At 46.5% G+C, this 18,568-nt stretch overlaps 1 protein-coding gene across 11 annotated transcripts in view; it reads left to right on the forward strand.

Moving 5' to 3' along the window:
• The window catches only part of PAX5 (paired box 5), a 209,738-nt gene that overhangs the window by 114,536 nt on the left and 76,634 nt on the right, over nucleotides 1–18,568 (forward strand). For 6 of the 11 annotated variants that reach the window (XM_075931256.2, XM_075931260.2, XM_075931251.2 and 3 more), the window contains exons 7-8: nucleotides 6,086–6,142; nucleotides 12,116–12,245. In XM_075931256.2, the coding sequence (XP_075787371.1) occupies nucleotides 6,086–6,142; nucleotides 12,116–12,245 (187 nt within the window). The remainder of the gene's footprint in view (nucleotides 1–6,085; nucleotides 6,143–12,115; nucleotides 12,246–18,568) is intronic. The other 5 variants (XM_075931255.2, XM_075931261.2, XM_075931257.2 and 2 more) reach the window with 1 other exon arrangement.

Here is an 18,568-nt window from a genome sequence, read left to right on the forward strand (position 1 = left end):
AATAATTCTCACTGTTTTAGAGAGATCTCTGTGCTTTGCGTCCCTGCTAATTGGATTTGGATTAAAAGGAAGCACAGCTGTTAATTTTTTAAAAACTATTTTATAAACAAGAGCTTTGTTCAAAGTAAAAGAGGATGCCGTCATCGGAAATCAAACATGTCGCCCCTTTCCAAAGAGTAACTGCCAAGTGTTGACCGACATAAGGGGAAATTCTACCCTGCTGGACTGTGTATATCGGCTCTCCCCCAAAGAAGAACAGGGTTCAGTGACAGGCAGAGTAGAAAATGTGATGTAAATAATAAAGTGATGGGGCAGTGGGAGAGCGACTAGGTTTTGATATATAGCTCGGCAACCCCCCAGCCTAGTTCAAATCCAGGGGAGGGTTTTGCAATGAAATTTCCATTCCCATAAAATTTAAGACAGAGCTGCTTGGATGCCCATGCAGCTGTATGTGGCACTGGGCCTCTGGAAAGCTAGAGAGATTAATTAGAGCTGCTTTTGGATTAAAGTCTCCGAACCATGTCGAACGTTACAATCTCCCTTTGTGAACCTGACATAGGGCTTCCACAGAAAGCAGGCCCAGCGTTTGTTAGTTCTACCTTTGTTTGTCTGGTCCTCCTGCCTTGTGATACTCTCACATACTTGTGTTAAGTTCTAGTCCTTCTCATGGAAACTGAGGTAATTTCCTGGCTATACGTGATCAGTGGATGGTGGGGAGTAGCTAGAAAACCCTAGAGACATTGTCTTTTGGCTTTGAAAAAGAACATAGAGGAAGATCATGTTGTCCAAGCCCAAGTCTGTTTGTGTGTGTCTTCAAAGAAGGGTGGTTTATCCCCAAAGACTTCAACTAGCTGACCGCCTGGTGGGAGATGCACTAAGAATCCTTGAGCATGGAAAGACAGAAACAGGTAACACTGAGTGTTCAGAGGTATTTTGGCCTCAGCACTTCTAGTCATGGTGTGTCTGTGTTTTAAATGGATGTGTCCAAATAGATTGTACAAAGTATACCACCCGAGAGGCCAGGTTAACTACCAGTACGTAGAAATTTAAAGAGAAGCTAGATAATTTCATGGAGGTTAGGTCCATAAAAGGCTATTAACCAGGGGATAAAATGGTGTCCTTGGCCTCTGTTTGTCAGAGGCTGGAGAGAGATGGCAGGACAAATTGCTTGATCGTGTCTTCGGTCCATCCTCTCTGGGGCACCTGGTGTTGGCCACTGTCGGCAGACAGGATACTGGGCTAGAAGGACCTTTGGTCTGACCCAGTACGGCCGATCTTATGTTCTTATGAAATGGAAATTGAATTTTTCCTCATACCCCATTCATGACACACGGTGATGACACCACCAAGTCAACATCTATCCTGTCTGTGAAAGATGAAACAGCAGCAGTGTTGCTTTTTTAGAGGGAAAGGCCCAGTGTGCAGCACTTAATCTTACTGCAACATCATTAGCTGAAAGGGAGGGCAAAATGACAGATTCTGTCTGCACAAAACAGCAACAAAAAGCCAACACATCACTTGGATTATTTTTGTATTGTGACAGTTCAACCCGCTAGCGCACCGTATACCGATTTTCTTTCACACTACTGTGTTCCCAACAACAAAAGGCACCTATGCAATATAAAGGAATGAAGAAATAGCACAGTTGGTTTGTTTAATTTTTCAGAGTTGTGGTTTGGAATATTGAGCAGTGGAGAAAAGCAAAGCATGTGTATTTGGCTGAGTTCTGTGTAGCTCCTTCGAAAGGTTACTCTCAGTGCAAACTAGACACCGCTTTCCTTTCCTCCCATCACTTGGGCTTCTGACAAGGTTACATATTTTCAGAATGCAAATAAGTAGGAGGGAGGGGGGAAGGAAAAGCATTTAACGTTAGCACTTTTCTTCCTACCACAGGACCTGGATCACAATAATACATCACAGTAATTCCAACCAGTATAACATGAGGCTGTAGGTGTTCCATTCTAGTCTTCTCACCTTTTGTCTTTTGGTGTTCATACATTTTAGGGAGTCATCTTTCCTCAGGGCTTCCCTTTCATATGCTACTCTGGAATAAAAATCTAATCTGCATCTAAAAGAAAATCAGTTTGTACCCACCAAAGATCTGTATCATTCTAGTTACCGTTGCTGTGGCCAGAGACAGTATTGTGTTGCTCATTCATAAATTAACTCATGAAGAACAGTAGTGTCAAAGCTGCCATTCCTTATTTTCCTTCACGTTTTTTTCCAATAAACAAACCAGAAAGAGACCTAGGCCATGTCTTCACTACTGGGAAAATCAGTATTGCCACAATCAATCTTCCAGAATTCAATGTGGCAGATCTAGTAAAGACCTGCTATATGGAACTCAGAGGGCACCCCATCAGCGCCGGTACTCCTGCTCCTCACAAAGAGCAAGGGAAGCTGATGGTAGCGTTGGCTTCCATTAACCTCCCAGTGTGGAGGCCATGCGGAAACTCAAATTAAGGTATGCTGATTCCGCTATATAATTTGTGACGGGGTGCAGTCACAGAAGACCCACTGACACTCACCTTCTTGCTCTTTGGGGTTTCTCGCTACCCTGTCCTGCTGGGCCAGCTCCATGGTCTCCCCCAGCCAAGGCCCCGAGCTGAGATCCCTGCCCCTCCCGGAGCAGCGGTACAGACACTGAAACGCCTCTAGTCCAAGGAAAACACAGTTTTAGGCCCCGCTTCCTGGGACACCACTCCCCAAATGGGACCAGAACCCCACATGGATTATTTAGATGAGCCCCCTTCAGCAATGAGAGGAGGATGTGCACACTGATTGCTCCCCCAGGTAACAGTCATTTACCCTGGGCTCGGTAGTAAATAAAAGTGATTTTATTAAGTGTTAGCAATAGGAGTTAAGTGGTTATAAAAGTGAGAACAGGCAGAGCAAAGTAGGTCGCAAATTTCAAATAACAGAAAGTGCTTTCTTAATTCTGACACTAGAACCTCAGTACAAAGTTACTACAAACTCACCCTAAAACTGTCCTTGTTCCAGCTAAGCCTCCAAACCAGGGAAGTTCCCTCTCTCTGAGGCCTTTGGTTCATTCTCCTGGGAGCGCCAGGCCAGCCAAAGACAAATAACTCCTAGCTCCCTATTGTTTTATAGATACCACTTTTCCATGGACAATTGCTTGATCCGCCCCTACCAGTTGGGATGGACATGTGACTTCCTAAGACCCTGCTAAGACTGAAAGGACCAAAGAGGACATACGTATGATTGCCCAGACACTGAGGTGTCCCAGCATTGGCGACACCCGATGGCTTTCATTGGCACATTTAAAACCATAAAGCATTCCCTCCTCCATAGATCTAACTTCGCACACGAGAAGGATACATGCACCGAAATAAGAGATACAGCCCCAGCGGATTAAGACATGAACATTGATAGGTTACATGAGATAATTTGTCCAAAGCACCTTTGAGTTAGGCATATCTGTGTCCACAAGTCCATTTTCTAAAGCAAGGGGTGGTGGTGTCTGTCATAATTACTGTAGCTGCATAATGTAGCTCCCGAATTAATGGAGTTGGGTATTTTAATTCAACCTTCCCCTGTACTGTAGACCTGGCCCTACATTTTTGGCACTACATTTTTTTTAAACCCTTTTGATGGGAAATGTGGAAGTGCACCACATGTTATAACCTCTGCACTCTTTTACAGTTAGTCCAACCAAATTATTCCCCCAGATAGGGCAAGAATGACAGAGGAATTAAAAGTTGCTCAAGGACAAAAGGAATTTTAAAAGTGAAGGCTCCTTCCTTCCTGTCCAGTGGAAGCAAGTAGACACACATAACGGAGGAAAGCTGGCTCTTTGAAAGTCTGGGACCGCTAGTCATGGTACATGACGAAAAAAACTGAGATGTCGCAGTCCAAAATTGGGGGCAAGAATAGATCTGGGACATGAACACTGAGTCCAAGAGTTTGCACATGCAGAATACTGCAGTGCTCTATTAGAACATGCTTTGAACACTGCAGAAATGTGTGCCTGGTCAGTCTCTCCTTGGTAACTGTGAAATGAGAGTACATTGAGAACAGTACCTCCTTTGCCTGTCTGAGTTGAGCTTTTCCACAGGCGCTCTGTAGAAAGCTTTTTTCTGCACGGAAGCCTTTGGCATATATCGTGCATGGAGTTCTAAGGCAAAATACGTCCTTCCCTGTATCCACTGGCATAGCATAGGTAACTGTGGCTAATGTACTTTGCCCATTTTGAACTGGCCAGCTGCTGTAGGAAGTCAGTTGCGGTAATGAGGAGTGTATTGCCACTCATTTTGGGTCTACGCTTACTGTAAAAAGTGGAACCGGTGGAGAAGGTCCTGGCAGGAAATCTAATCTCTGAGCTGAGCCTTCCATCTTTAGGACCAAGGGAATATTTTTAAATGAAAGGTTAGAATGTAGGCTGTTGACAGTATTGTTTGATACTGTCTCTCCAAGGCTGGAATCCACACCATACATCTGTCCCCTGAAAGCACACGTCACAGGAAGGATGGTCTTAAAACCAAAGTGCTGGTCGAGTCTTCATCATCCTGCTTCTGTACCTTCTTTTCCTCCTCCCCCCAGCATCTAGGCCAGCTGCTTCTTATGACACAGAATAGAGACCGGGCATCTCTCAGAATGGAAAAGGGACTTAGAAAGTGGCTCTCATCTGGGATGAATCAGCGTAGCTCTGCTGACATCAGTGAAGCTGAGCCGATTTACACCAGCTGAGAATCTGCCCTGGAAAGGGAAGCAGAGAAATTGAAGGCAGCAGGAGTATCACTAGCTCAGATGGCTAGTGATGGTGGTTTCCCCAAAGGCCCTAGAGCACATGGAAAGCTAGCACATTTCCTCATCGCCCTGAGGTGGGCAGGATTACTGCAGCACATGACAGCTGCTTGTGTACAGGTGGAAGTATGTCCCCACAATAGGAGGTTGCTGTGTGTCAGGGAAAGCCCTTGACTTCTCGGGTACTGGAGGAGTAGCTCTGGGGAAAATTTTCTTCTGAGGGTGGAGTCAAGAAACCCAGATTGTTCCAGCCCTTGCTCCTGATTTGTACAACTTTCGGAAAGTCACTTAAACTCTCGTGGCTACATCTACACTGGCAGCTTCCTGCACAAGAACTCTTTTGCGGAAGAGTTCTTGTGCAAAAACTCTTCCAGAAGAGAGCGTCTACACTGCCGTGTGCTTTTGCACAAGAGCATCCATGCCAGTGTAGACGCTCTCTTGCGCATGAAAGCTCTGATGGCCATTTTAGCCATAGGGCTTTCTTGCGCAAGAAATCCATGTTGCCTGTCTACACTGGCCTCTTCTGGAAGAGCTCTTGCACAAGAGGGCTTATTCCTGAGCGGGAGCGTCAGAATTCTTGCACAAGAAGCCCTGATTTCATACATTAGAACGTCAGTTTACTTGTGCAAGAACAGACGGCCAGTGTAGACAGGCAGCAGGTTTTTGCGCAAGAGCGGCCTCTTTGGCACAAGATCGCGCCAGTGTAGACACAGCCTCTGAGCCTAATTGGCCACAGGCATAAGAAAGTACCACTCCATCAAAGGCAGTGGGATTAGCCTGCTTGCATCAGCAGTAAATGTGGCACGCGGTGCCTCAGTTTTCCTGTTGTAAACCAGGCTTGGTATTACTTCTCAAACAGGTATTGTGCAACTTAGCTGTTTGTAAGCAAAGTTCATGGACTGTGTCATTTCCATAGCATTACACTTGATCTGAGGACAAGCGCTTGGCCTGTGACGGCCCGTATACCCGCAGCACAGCTCTGTGGGTGCTGGTGGTGGCATTGTTACACACAGACCTTGTTCAGCCCGGACAGTGGTGTCTCTTTGTGAAGTGACAGGGTGGGTCTCTTCCCCCACCCTCCAATCTGGCCATTTCCAGTTAGACAGACTGTCTGTGTCTCAGGCATGGAGGCACCAGGCAGGTGGCTACTCTTAGTCAGTCTGCAACATGTACAACATCCCGCCCTGTTTGTACATGGGTTGGGGGAGAGGGGTGCCCTGAGGAATTACAGTTCCACAGCTTGATTTTGTCTCACTGCTCTCCTTTGATATATTCTCCTTCTTACGTGTCTGTGTTTTCTTTCTCCTTCATGCTATGGCAGTGGTGCTCCATGCTGATGAGACAATACTTGGTGCAGCCTCAGGCAGTCATTTTTCAGGTAATTTCTTAGGGTACCAAACACCCGACTCCTGCTTTTTCAGGTCTCAAGCTGGTTGGGTTCCCCCATTATCCTTTGCTTGTGCCCGGGTAGGTTGGGTTTTTTCTTTCCTTGCCTATTCCTAGTCGAAAGACCATGGGGCTGTGTTGCAACTAGATAAAGCCAGTGAAGTAACGTTCTTAGATCAGTCCCCATGGCTGCACAGTTCTAGGATATAACGAGGTTTTAGGGCAACTAATTGTGATTAATGAATGGTTAGGGTGAATAGGGATGAATTTCTGAGACAGCCACAAGAGTAAGGAGAAGGAAGGATGTTTGTTTTCGCTGGTGAGAGGAAAGGCCCATTCCAGAGTTGTTAGTTTGGCAAGCTTTGCCTTTCTTGGCTCCATGGTGGGACGTAGGGCAGTGATGCACTGGGTGTGCAAGAGAGGGAGCAGAAAAGATGCTAAAGCACCTACCTCGTGTGAGTCAATGGCAACCCCTTGTTTTGTTCAGTGATGATTACATGCACACCCAAGGCTGTATCGTTCTAATACCACCCTGTAACCACTCACCTTGCCCGACCAGCCCTGGATGGCCGAGCGTGTGCCTGCACTGTCTCTTCCAAAGCCTTTTTGGCTACTCAGCGTGAAATACTCAACCCCCTCCCGGGGGACATGCCTAACAGGAGCCCATCCTGGTGCCCTCTGCTGGTGTCTCCAGGTCTGTCTCAATGTGTTTCCCCTCAGTCTCTTTCCTCATTCAGAGTGGCACCTCCAGGGCTTCCCCTCCTGGAGACAACTTCCCCAGCCAGCCTCACACTCTACTCTCCTTGAGCTTTGCCCTGCACTGACTGGTGCTCTGCTTTGCAGCTCCCTTTGTAGGCCTTCCTGGCCCCTGATTGGCTGGTTCCTCCAGAGTTGCTCTAGCCTGCTGGAGGACTTAGCTCCGGCTCTCTTCTGGGGTGGGGTGTGGCACGATCAGCCCATCACTCCCCCCTGCAGAACACAGAAGCTTTTCGTTAGGGACTGACTTGTTACCATCCGTGGGTGTGTCTAAACTACACCCCTCTACCGACAGAGGGATGTAGATTAGGCACATCGCTATTGCAAATGAAGCAGGGATTTAAATATCCCATGCTTCATTTGAATAGAAATGGCTGCCGCTTTTTGCTGACGCGGCACTTTACTGGCAAAAAGCGGTAGTCTAGATGGGGATTGATCAACAAAGAAAGCCTTTTCTGACCGATCCCTTATGCCCCATGCAACGAGGTTTACAGGATCGGTCGGAAAAGTCTTTCCTCGTTGATCAATCCCCATCTAGTATGCCGCTTTTTGCTGGCAAAGTGCCCCGGTGGCAAAAACCGGTGGCCATTTCTATTCAAACGAAGCATGGGATATTTAAATCCCTGCTTCATTTACAATAGCGATGTGCCTAATATACATCCTTCTGTCGGCAGAGGGGTGTAGTTTAGACACACCCAGTATGATTAGGGCTGCCTGCTTTTTCTGGGTCACTCTCTTTTTGCGTGCGCGCGCGTGTGTGTGGTGCAGAGGTTCCCCTGTTTTTACTTTGTGAAGTGCTGGACCCGCAATGCCGCTCTATGAAAGAGCAATAATTATAATCAGCTCAAGACACCTAGGTTCTGGAAGGAGCAAGAAGAGTTTTAAGTTTTCACTCTTTTGTTGGGTTGATAAAAATAGAGGCTCTTTCTGCTCGGCAAACCAAGGTCTTAGTTTGAGCGAGACAGATGTGGTTTCAGTTGATTAATCAGCTTGTTAACATACCCTACAGCCTGGCAGTGTGAACTGCTGTTTGCAGGACTGTTGTACTTTCTGTTTCCAAAGCTGAATGAAGAGCGGCGCATGCCAGTCTCAACCTGGCACAAGACGGGCATTTTTCATTTCATCCCAGCTGTCTTGGCCTGGTAGCAGCACATGTGAGGCACGTGCATATGGACCTCACGGCCATGAAATGCAGGAACTCCCCTCACAATGGCAGGTGCCATCTAGAGTGCTGCCCAGCAGCCAGACTCTCCCAACGGAGAGACGGCCGTGTTGGGGAAAACCCATAGAGCGGTTAACATTCTTCTCTCTATTTGGGCAACGGAAAAGCCATTGACCAGCTGTGCAACTGATAATGAGATAAAGGACTAGGCGGTGTATGATCTACAGCCACCACTGCCCCCTCCTCGTTCTGGTTCCCTGCGCTGAGCTAGTGATGAATTTGGAGATTTCTTTTTCTTTAAGCCAGTAGTAGCTTCCATTGTCACAACCTGCAGAAGGCATCTCAAACCTCAGGGCAGTGCAGCAACTGTTTGGTAGATCTATGCTAAGATAGGCATCCCGGAGACACAGAACCAAAGGAATAGTAGGGACCACAAGAGTCATCAAGTCTAAGGTACAGGACGAGTTCTGTCTCTAAACCATCCATACGCTGGCGGCTCTCCAGTCTCCTTTGGAAAGCCTCTAGCGAAGCTGCTTCCATGACCTCCGGAAGCAGCCTGTCCTACTGTTTTCCTGTCCTCGCAGCTGGGACCGTATCCATTATCTGTGTGTGCTGGAGGCTGCGCTCTCGGAGAGCACCGCTGGCACCAGGTGCACCTTTACAACATGCAGTGCAGGAGTGGGGCCATACCTGCTACTCTCCAAGATCTGGGCAGGCAGTGAGTTTGATGCAAAACCTCTGCGCTGCAGTAGACGCCCGTGGATATCGGTACTAACCCTTGTGCAGCGCTGTCTATGCCTGGGCGGGTAGAAAACGGCTTCTAGTTGACAAGCCTTGTTTGCTCTCATGTTAAAGTTTGGTGAGAGCTGGCCAAGTTTAGGCCCGCTGGAAGTGGGTCAGTCGGGGTGCCGACAGGCTTCTGAGGCCTTGAGCAGCGCTGCACCCCCCCAGCCCTCAGCGCTGTCTGGAGCGCGCTGCCCGGGGCTCTGCTGTGCACTGCCCAGGATTCCCATGGTGTCTGAAAGGTCCAGGGCTCCCAGCTGCTGCCACCACAGAAGCAGCAGGGGTGGCCAGGAGCCCCGAGCTCTTCTGAATCACCAGGCTCCAGGGCGACTGTTCCTTTCGGCCCCCACCTCTGTGGGCGGGCCCGGGGCCAGCAGGTCTGACTGTGGCTCCGTGCGCTGGCACAGCGTGGTGTGTTCCCTCAGGCAGCTGACAAAGCGTTCACGTTACTAGCTAGACTCGTCGCAGGGCTGCCTGCCGGTGACGGCAGCGGGAGTGGGCATCAGAACCAGTGTTAGCTTGTTGAATACTGATAGCAGTGATGGCACAGCCACACAGATTCAGCATTGGCTAGCGGCCCGAGCCCCTACCCAGGGTCCCAGCTGGGCTCGTTCGTCCCGGGCTGAAACCCGTGCGGCTGTTGGTACCTGGTCTAGCTGGATTAGAACTAGCTCCAGTATGTCTGCAGCTGCTGCAGTCACCCCGTGATTCCAGTGCAAATGTTCCTGCAGTAAGGAAGGAAGTATCTGTACGGTGTTGTTCAGTACATATAATACCCTGTCCGAGGAAATTTGTGCGTGCTCTTCTCCTTTTCACAATATGCTAATGTACAACGTCACTGTGTGCCAAACTGCTCACACGGGCCCATACTGCTCATGACTCCAGCAAATTCACTTTCAAAGGCATTACGAGAGCACCACATGAGACGTGATAGGGCTTTAGGAATGGAGGCTAGCGAAGGTGAAAGCACGGATGCTGTGGAGAGGCAGCAGAGGTGTATGTAGCACTATTGAGGAAGTGTTGATGAGCAGATAGGCAGATACAGGGGTGTGGCAAGACTAGGAGCGTTTCAGGCTCTAGGAGGAGAAGAGGACTTTGAAGAGTGAAGGCCTGAATTGAGGAAGGAGACAGGACACATAGGGTATGTCTAGACTGCATCCCTCTGTTGGCAGAGGGAAGCAGATTAGGCAGGTCGACATTGCAAATGAGGCTGGGATTCAAATATCCCGTGCCTAATTTGCATAAAAATGGCCGCCGCGTTTTGCCGACTCATAACTTTGTCAGCAAAAAGAGGCAGTCTAGAGGGGGAACTGTCGAGAAAGAAAGCCTTTTTCCACAGATCCTGTAAACCTCCTTGCAGGAGGCATAAGGGATCTGTCGAAAAAGGCTTTCTTTCTCGACAGATCCCCCTTTAGACTGCTGCTTTTTGCCGACAAAGGGCTGAGTCGGCAAAATGCAGTGGCCATTTTTATGCAAATTAGGCATGGGATATTTGAATCCCAGCCTCATTTGCAATGTCGACCTGCCTAATCTGCGTCCCTCTGCCGACTGAGGGATGCAGTCTAGACATACCCATAGGGTCATGCTTGCGGTTATATCTTCACCTGTCTGAATAATCTAGAATCCAAAGAGTATCATGCAGTTGATCTTCTGGAAGGATACCATGATGATGTCACCAGCAGTTCCAAACTTGGCAAAAAATATTTGGCACACCCTTGTGCAAGTATTCCCTGGGCGCAGCCTGTTATGCTGGCAGGTGACCATTATGCCTTGTGCAGATTCGTCTCAAGCTTTCTCTTTCAGAGGAGCTTGGCTCTGTTATCATGAACCTGCCACGACCGGGTTATCACTATGAATTCCTGGTCCTTTTAATAACAGCTGTGGTAGAGACAAACAGTGATACTAATGTCAAACCCCACACAGAGCCTTCTGTCTCACGCCATGCACTGAAACCAAGTTATGCCTCACCAATAACTTAAAAAATATCTAGTGTTTAGGAGCAATCATGTTTCCACAAGAGATTTTCTACATTTCTCCTTACATTCTGAATAGCATTTCTAGAGTGTCTTGAAAACCTACCGTTCACCACTACATTACTCCGGTTCCAGTAGCTTAGATTGCAGTCAGGCAGGGCTAAACCACCCCAATGTTTAAGTTTATTTGTTCCTACTACTTATTCTTCCTTGAAATCATAACCCCCAATTGCTGTGCATAGGGTTACAATCTCACAAATAAGGGATTATGATGTTGAGGGAAGATGAACTAAAAAAACCCCAGATTCTAGTTTTGTATAAACAGCCTTGAAAATAAAAAAAATGATGTGGGAAGGAAATGCAGAAAAAGTGCCTTGCCACATACGCAGAGTTCTTTCCAAATATAGGGCCAGAACCTCAGCCACTGTGAACTGTCAGAGCTCCGTTGACTTCAGTGGTGTCAACCTTCTGTAAGTGGAGACATTTGACACTCTGGCCCCTGATGTTTAAAATTTCCAAAAGAGTGAGTGTCACCTCTCCACCAGTCTTAAAGACCCATCAATCTTCTTTTAAAACACAGTTGGCGTTGGGAGATGGGGTGCCAAGTCTGTCTGGGATTCTATGCTTGCAGTAACTAGGTTTGCCTCGGTATTCTTTATTGTTTATAGCTTGACCCGCCATCAAGGGATAGCTCAGTTGTTTGAGCATTAGCCTGCTAAACCCGGGGTTATGAGTTTAATCCTTGAGGGACCATTTAGGGATTAGGGCAAATCTGTCAGGGATGGTACTTGGTCCTGCTGTGAAGGCAGAGGACCGGACTTGATGACCTCTCAAAGTTCTATGAGATGGAAAGGAACAACCATGTTCTTCAGTGACAAGTCTAGATAGTGGAATGATAACACTGATGGTATTACTATTACTGAACTGTAACAGGCAAATGACTTATTTTCTACAGTCATTGTCACAAGCTTTGCTCTATGAGATGCTGCCACACTGAAAGATTTTGTTGCTTGACATCATAAACGGGGATCCTTTTAGTAGGAGAAAACACTTTGTTGTACCAAAGTGGCAGAGACAAAGACAAGACCCACTCAGTGTGTGTGTTACTAATGACAGATTTAGCAGCACGCTTGAAATGTTCTTTGCCTTTCACATGGCTAATCTGATCAAAAAAAGGTTTAGGTTGGGGTTTTTTTGCATTATATGTAATTGTGTTATGCTGCATGTTTCAGAAACAGGCTGTTGAACATTAGTTATCATAATGCTGAGATATTTCTCGCTTCCTTTCTAGACGACAGAATACTCAGCCATGGCATCATTAGCTGGTGGATTAGATGATATGAAGGCCAATCTAACAAGCCCGACTTCAGCAGAATTAGGAGCCAGTGTTCCAGGGCCACAATCATACCCTATTGTGACAGGTAAGACCTCTTGGAAGGCTGATAAATGTAGAAAATGAATGTGTTTGTTGGCCAGCTGGGGGAAATGGCTGAATGAGATTTTGCTGCACCTGGCAAATCACTAGCAGTTATAAGAGAGACATAAACTTAAGAAGTGTCACTATTCTCTTCAGAAAAAACAAATGGTCTGGCAGCACTTTATAGACTAACGAAACATGCAGATGGGATCATGAGCTTTCTTGGGCACATCTGAAGAAGTGGGCTGTGCCCATGAAAGCTCATGATACCATCATGTTTCGTTAGTCTATAAAGTGCTACCAGACCATTTGTTGTTTTTTCTGTAACCGACTAACTCGGCTACCCCCTGAAGCTACTATTCTCTTCAGAAAGTCTCAGCGATTCAAGTAGTTCCAGGCAGTTCCTTGAAGTCAGTCGAGCTGGACCAGTGGAGGCTCCAGCCCTCCAAATCTAAACCCTGAGTGCCAAGATGTTACACAAAGTGAGGACTTCTCTCTGCTTTGGGTGTGACAGTTTGATTATCATGAAGGTGTTTGGCATTTGCGTCTGGCCTGATTTTTGATGGCATTTCAGATTGGATTGAGTTTCTGGTGCATCCGATCCCTCCAATTGCATATACTTTGGACCACTTTTGGAATATCTCTCTTGCTGTGGGGGCTGGCTTTTAAAAGAAGCAGCAATTCGGTATAGTAGTTGACTATATTTAAGTCACCTGCATTTGTGTAACAGTCATAGAGAAGAGGTAAGGACCAATGGCCACCAATGCTGGATTTTGATAACATTTATTGGATGAGTCAGCTATATCACTTGGAATTACACTGTACAAAATGCAAAAGAATCTCCAAATATGTCCCATAAGAATCACTTACAACTTAGGTCACTGGCCTCTAGAACTCAAAGGTCTATTTTAATCTCTCTCGACACTTTTTCTTTTGTTTTAATGACTCCAGTGATAATCCAAATTTCCGTCTCAGATTTCCCTCCATTTTGTCTCAAGTGGACGGTGGAGTTTCATTCTGGCCCAGATCCTTCAAGGTGTTTAGGCACTAACTCCCATTGAAATCAGTGTGCATTAGTGGCCCAGGCTCAGATCTGAAATGATACTTAAATACCTCGTTTTTGTGACGCTTTTAGGTTGCTGCCATCTTGTCTGAAATGCAGTGCAGTTGTGTGGAGTCTGACCTATTTTGAAAACACAAGTTAATGTAGAATTTCCTACAAGCTGGGAGAACAAATGTGAGGCATGTGTCAGTCAGACTCTTTGGAAGGTGCTCACTATCATGGGGATGAGAGCATCTTAGGAATCTCTGTAGGATAGAATAAGGAGTGCACTGTGCAGGTCGAATTTCCCTGCAGATCTTCAGCATTTCGATGCTAAGGTGATGGGTGCAAACAGAGAATGTCAGATGGCAAAGGGAGGGCAGGTGGCCGAAGAAAAGAGAAACAAGCAACAAGGAATTCTGTGAATCTGAGGAAATCAGCGATGTTGGGTGGCTTACCAAGGAGCAATTAAAGAAGATAAAAACAATGCAGAGGGGCTGAGTATTTTTTTGAATGAGTCTTCCCACTGTGGATGTTGAATGAGTAACTGCTTACTTGAGATCCACACCTTGGCAGTGATACGATGAGGAACTGTAAAAGACTAAGGGCTCATCTAGATGGGGAGTTAGTGTGTGAAAAGTTGGGGGTTACTCTGCAGTGCACTAGCATTCTGTCAAGGCAGGTCCCCACACTGGCACTTTGAGTGCAGAAGCAGGGAGCCTGCAAGAGACTTTAAAATACTCTGCCACTAAAGGCTTCTGTTTAAAAACTCCCCAAGGTCACAGATTCCCTGACTTTAGGTGGTACCTTGCCACCATCCAAACATAACCCCTCCCCCCCTTTGAGAACTTGGAGACGCATTTGGGAATTTCTTCCTCTGGGGTTCTTTAATCCTCCCTTTGGAGAGAGCTTGGGGATAAAAAAATCCTGTAATTTTCTTAATAGCTGACCTTGCAGTTTTAGGCACATGCACACAGAACCTGCTGCCTTCTAGGACACAGGAATCAGATCAGGGGCTTAAAAAGGTGATTTTTATTAACAAAAGAAAGAAAACATGCTTGGTAGAACATTATTTGGTTGCTCAATGTTACAGATCAATTGGAAAAAAAGGCAAGATTAAAAACACACAGGATTGCTTCCCTGGGACTCAGTTTAAAAGTTACAGTGGGGGGGGGGGGGGGGGAGAGGAAGGGGGGAGCCATAACATGGACTCAGCACAGAGAAGTCCAAGAAACCCAAAAATAACCTGATTGCGTCTGACTAAACATTCCCTGTTCTACACATGTATCTGTTGTTCCAAGGGGTAGTCCTTCCCCAGGCATGGATGCTAATGGATTGCTCATGCTTTTCTTCCTGGCTTAATTCATGTCTGTCCAGATTTCCTCTGGTCACACAAAGACTGCTGCAGGAAGGTCACTGCTTCAAATTCAAAAACCCACACTCTGTTTTCATTGGTTCTCCTCGCTTCCGCCATACATCCTGCTTCCTTAACATTCCTGAAGACTTTCTAAGACCCCCAGTTTTGCAGACCTAAGATTTTAGGGTAGTTTGGAAAAAGGTCAGCAAAGCATTCATACCTTGGTGTTTAAGTGAATCAAACCACTGAACTTTTGAAGTCTGATCTTTGCTGCTTTTACTTGATGTTCCAACATATGTCACTATATAAGAAACCTGCTAGTTATAACATCTTCATTGTTGGGAGACCCAAGGGCAGTTTTATATTTAAAAACTGACAAGTGAATTGTAAACTCTGGCAGAAATCTTTGATTGAAATCATAGGGAATCTTTCTGTTTTGTGTGAAGCAGACCAATGAATACAGAGCGGCCCATGTCTCAGCATATCGTAGGCTATTAATGTGCAGGGTGCTTAAAAAGCCCCATATTCTAGAATGAAGATCTTGAAATATATAGTCATGAGAATTTAAGAAATAGGTTTTATTGTGGCCAAGAAAACTAATCTGGTTCTTTTGATAGGCTGAGATCTGTAGTTCAAGCTTCAGCAGTTTTTATGAGAAAGTCTGGGGACACTGCTGGACTTCGGTCAGTTTGCAAATAGAAGTTGAGTTCATATTGTGAGTCTTTAAGCCATCTCTGAAAGCAGTTTAATGCAAAATAGGCTGAGAACGAAAGGGATAAGTGAATTATGATCATAGTTTTTCATTGTTCTTATGCCAAGACCACGATTTGGACAGCAAAGCAACATTTAGAAATGAGATGCGAAAGATCCTCCGTGTAATTGTTGATGTGAAGTGTGCGGTTCACCTTTCCAAGCAGACTGGTAGATCAAATTGGTAGTGATATCATTTGAATAAAAAGCACTGTTTAAACATTGGCATTCATGGCAGCACATGCCTTTAAAAATGGGGGTAAGTTATGGTGAAAGGAAATTTTGATGACCGTTCTCAGTCCTGCTTCATCCACAGACTCTCTCGTGTTATGGGCTGCCAGCAAACCATCTGATTAGCGACCTACCTGATTTCCCTCCATCGTTTTTATGCCACATTAAATATTAAGTTAAAAAATCCCTTCTCTTACTGCTTGCTGCCGTGGTTCATAAGCACGCTCTCCATTTGCAAGCCAATGACATGTGCCTCGCTCATTACTGCTGCCGTCAGCGGTTTCAGAGCAGCTTCTGATTGTTACTAATTACCTGCAGATGCATTTTCTCCGCTCCAGCTTGCTGACTTCAGCTTGGTCGCTATCACTTTGAGAGGACAAAGTGGCGCTGAAATTGACACCTTCGCTGTCTCTCCAGTACAGCAGAGGGCAGATTGACAAATCCACAGGCAGTCCTGACTGCAGCTGGTTGGCGAGTCAGTTTGCATTAGCACTGCCCAGACTTGACTAGATGAAACTGTGCACTGGCCTCGCAGAGGAACCAAATAAGAACATTTCATTTTAGTGGGAGTGAACCCAAACTCTCTTAGTTAAAAGAGGAAGCTTATAAGAAAGCACAAAAGGCCGCTTTGGGGTTTCTTTTCTCAGCAGAACAGAGGCACCTTGTCATTTAGCTCATGAGAAGCATTCAAGACCAACTAACCTTCCCTTCCACTTTGCTGCAAAGGTAGCACCAGAAACCTTGGATTTAGGTTCTCTCGATGGATTGTAAAAGCAGTATTGAAATACTGGCTGCTTTCGGCCTGATTCTCCACTGCTTTGTAAGTTGTGTAGTGAACCTACCCATGTGCAGAACAGATAGAAGGCTATTCCTAATCAGAACGAGCGCATTTTGTGCGCACATTGTGTGCAAGTGCCTATAGCTGCAGGGGGAGCGAGGCAGGAGAGAATCATATGCTGGAAGCCTCCAAGAATCCCCAGACCAGATATGGAGTCTGCTGAGAAGGGGGTGCCCCACCAAGCCCCAGGTGTCAGTCTGGCAAGGGGGCAGAAAAAGGAACAAAGCTGGGCACACAATCCCCTTGACAAATAGGATGACACACACAAAGGGCGGGGGGGGGGGGGGGCAGGGGCAGGGACTCACTGAATGGCAGTTAAATTATCTGCTGTTGACTAGGCCACCAAGCAAAATTGGTTCAGGCTTTTGGTCTGAACTGAATGCACAGCATGCAGGGAAATGCACCTGGCTAAGAACACTACACCAGTGTTATTTATGTAGATGTATCTGGTGCCCTCAGTTTAGTATATTACACCAAGGCGCTCTTTCTCCAAAGAGCCACGTGCCCAGAGCGAATACAAATAACACACTTATTTCTCACCGTAGCCGTTCCCATGTATGTTGCCAGAGTGAACACGACAAAATGATAGAAATGCCTGCAGTGCAAAGGGTCTGCCTTGATCCTGGGATCTGTGGCAACCGGCTAGCGAAAGATCCCTCACTGGACGGTTCTGTTGCTCCAGCAAAGCCTCCGTTCATTCCATCGCTTTGTCCCATTCGTCTCCAGCCTACTTCATGGGTTATTCATCCTGACGGGCTAGGGCTGCTATTTATGAGCCAGTGTTTTGCCAAAGCGTTTGTGACAATTCAGGGCTTGTTTATGGTTTGTAAGGTTGCGAGCAAAATGGTAGGCAGGTAGCCAGCCTGGAGAACTGCCCAACCATCTACCCAACAGAAAGTGTTTACAATGCATGAGGATGCCAGAAATAACCCTCAAGCTGATCTCATGCCATTCACATAATTCCAGCCTAGCCTCTCTCCTCTACATAGGCAACTTGCCCAGGATCGACAGGGAGTCTGTGACAGACCCAGGAATGAAACCGGTCCCCTGCAGCCTTCACCGTGCCTTAACTAGGGTTAATTCTCTGGACGTAGGATACAATTCACCTTCTTCCTCAAGCCTGTGGATAGGAGGTGGGTTGGTGCCTTGGTTATGCATGGCTCCTGTTGATGGGTATTTTTATCATCCAAACTAGCTTTGGTGGTAAGGGCAAGCCGTTCTGCATGGACCAGGGCTGAGAAACCCTGAGGCCAGGGTGGGCACAGAAAAAATGGAAAGGTATCAGCCCCGAGCGAACAGCTCCCACTCTTGTGGATTTCAAACGGAGCCACTATTGAAAACAGCGCCCTGAGTAAACCAATGCAATACCTGAAAGAAGCCACTGATACGATGTAACACTTATCCTAGAATGAGGCGTTGAAAGCCCCATCCTGGGACACCTGCTAGATATTATTTGTCTAGTCTGATTTGCTCCTTTAGAGCATAAATCGCTCAGTGTGTTGTGTGCTTGGCATGGTTCTGAGAAGTTCGGGGCCCAAGAGGATTTATTCTAGGCACATTTCCTGGGAGGAAGGTCCGGGGCATGCTTCACCCCTCTCCCTCAAGGGATTCTCCCACTGTGGATGTGAACTGCCACAGCTCCACTGAAATGCATGGAGCTGGGACACTGTACATCTGGCAAGCACTGCCAGTGCTGGAATGGGAAATACACAGATGAGGTCTCCTTGGTGTCCATTAGTTCCATCTTCTTGTGATGTAGATGTGTCTGGCCAGTCCTTAGAAACCCTAAGGCAGGAAATGAAACTGCCTGCTTGGGGGTTTCCCCCTTGACACTCTTACACATCAAACTTCCTACCAGAAGATAACAACATGTTCTCCATCTGCCTCTAGGAATACGAGAGCCTATGAGTTAGGGGCTCAAACGGCAATTGCTGCAATGAGTGACTATACCCCAAGCCATCTTTTGGGAATGTGTATTAGGAGGAAAAGGGAAGCGCTTAACTAAACCCATCTTTTCTTCCCTTGGTCTGTCATTGACTGAGAACAAGAACAAAACTATTTCTAATATCTCAGGATCTGACTCATTCACAATTATAATACCTGTATTTC

The sequence above is a fragment of the Pelodiscus sinensis genome, chromosome 6 (assembly GCF_052426305.1).
Source record: "Pelodiscus sinensis isolate ZL-2025 chromosome 6, ASM5242630v1, whole genome shotgun sequence".
Lineage (NCBI taxonomy): Eukaryota > Metazoa > Chordata > Testudines > Trionychidae > Pelodiscus > Pelodiscus sinensis.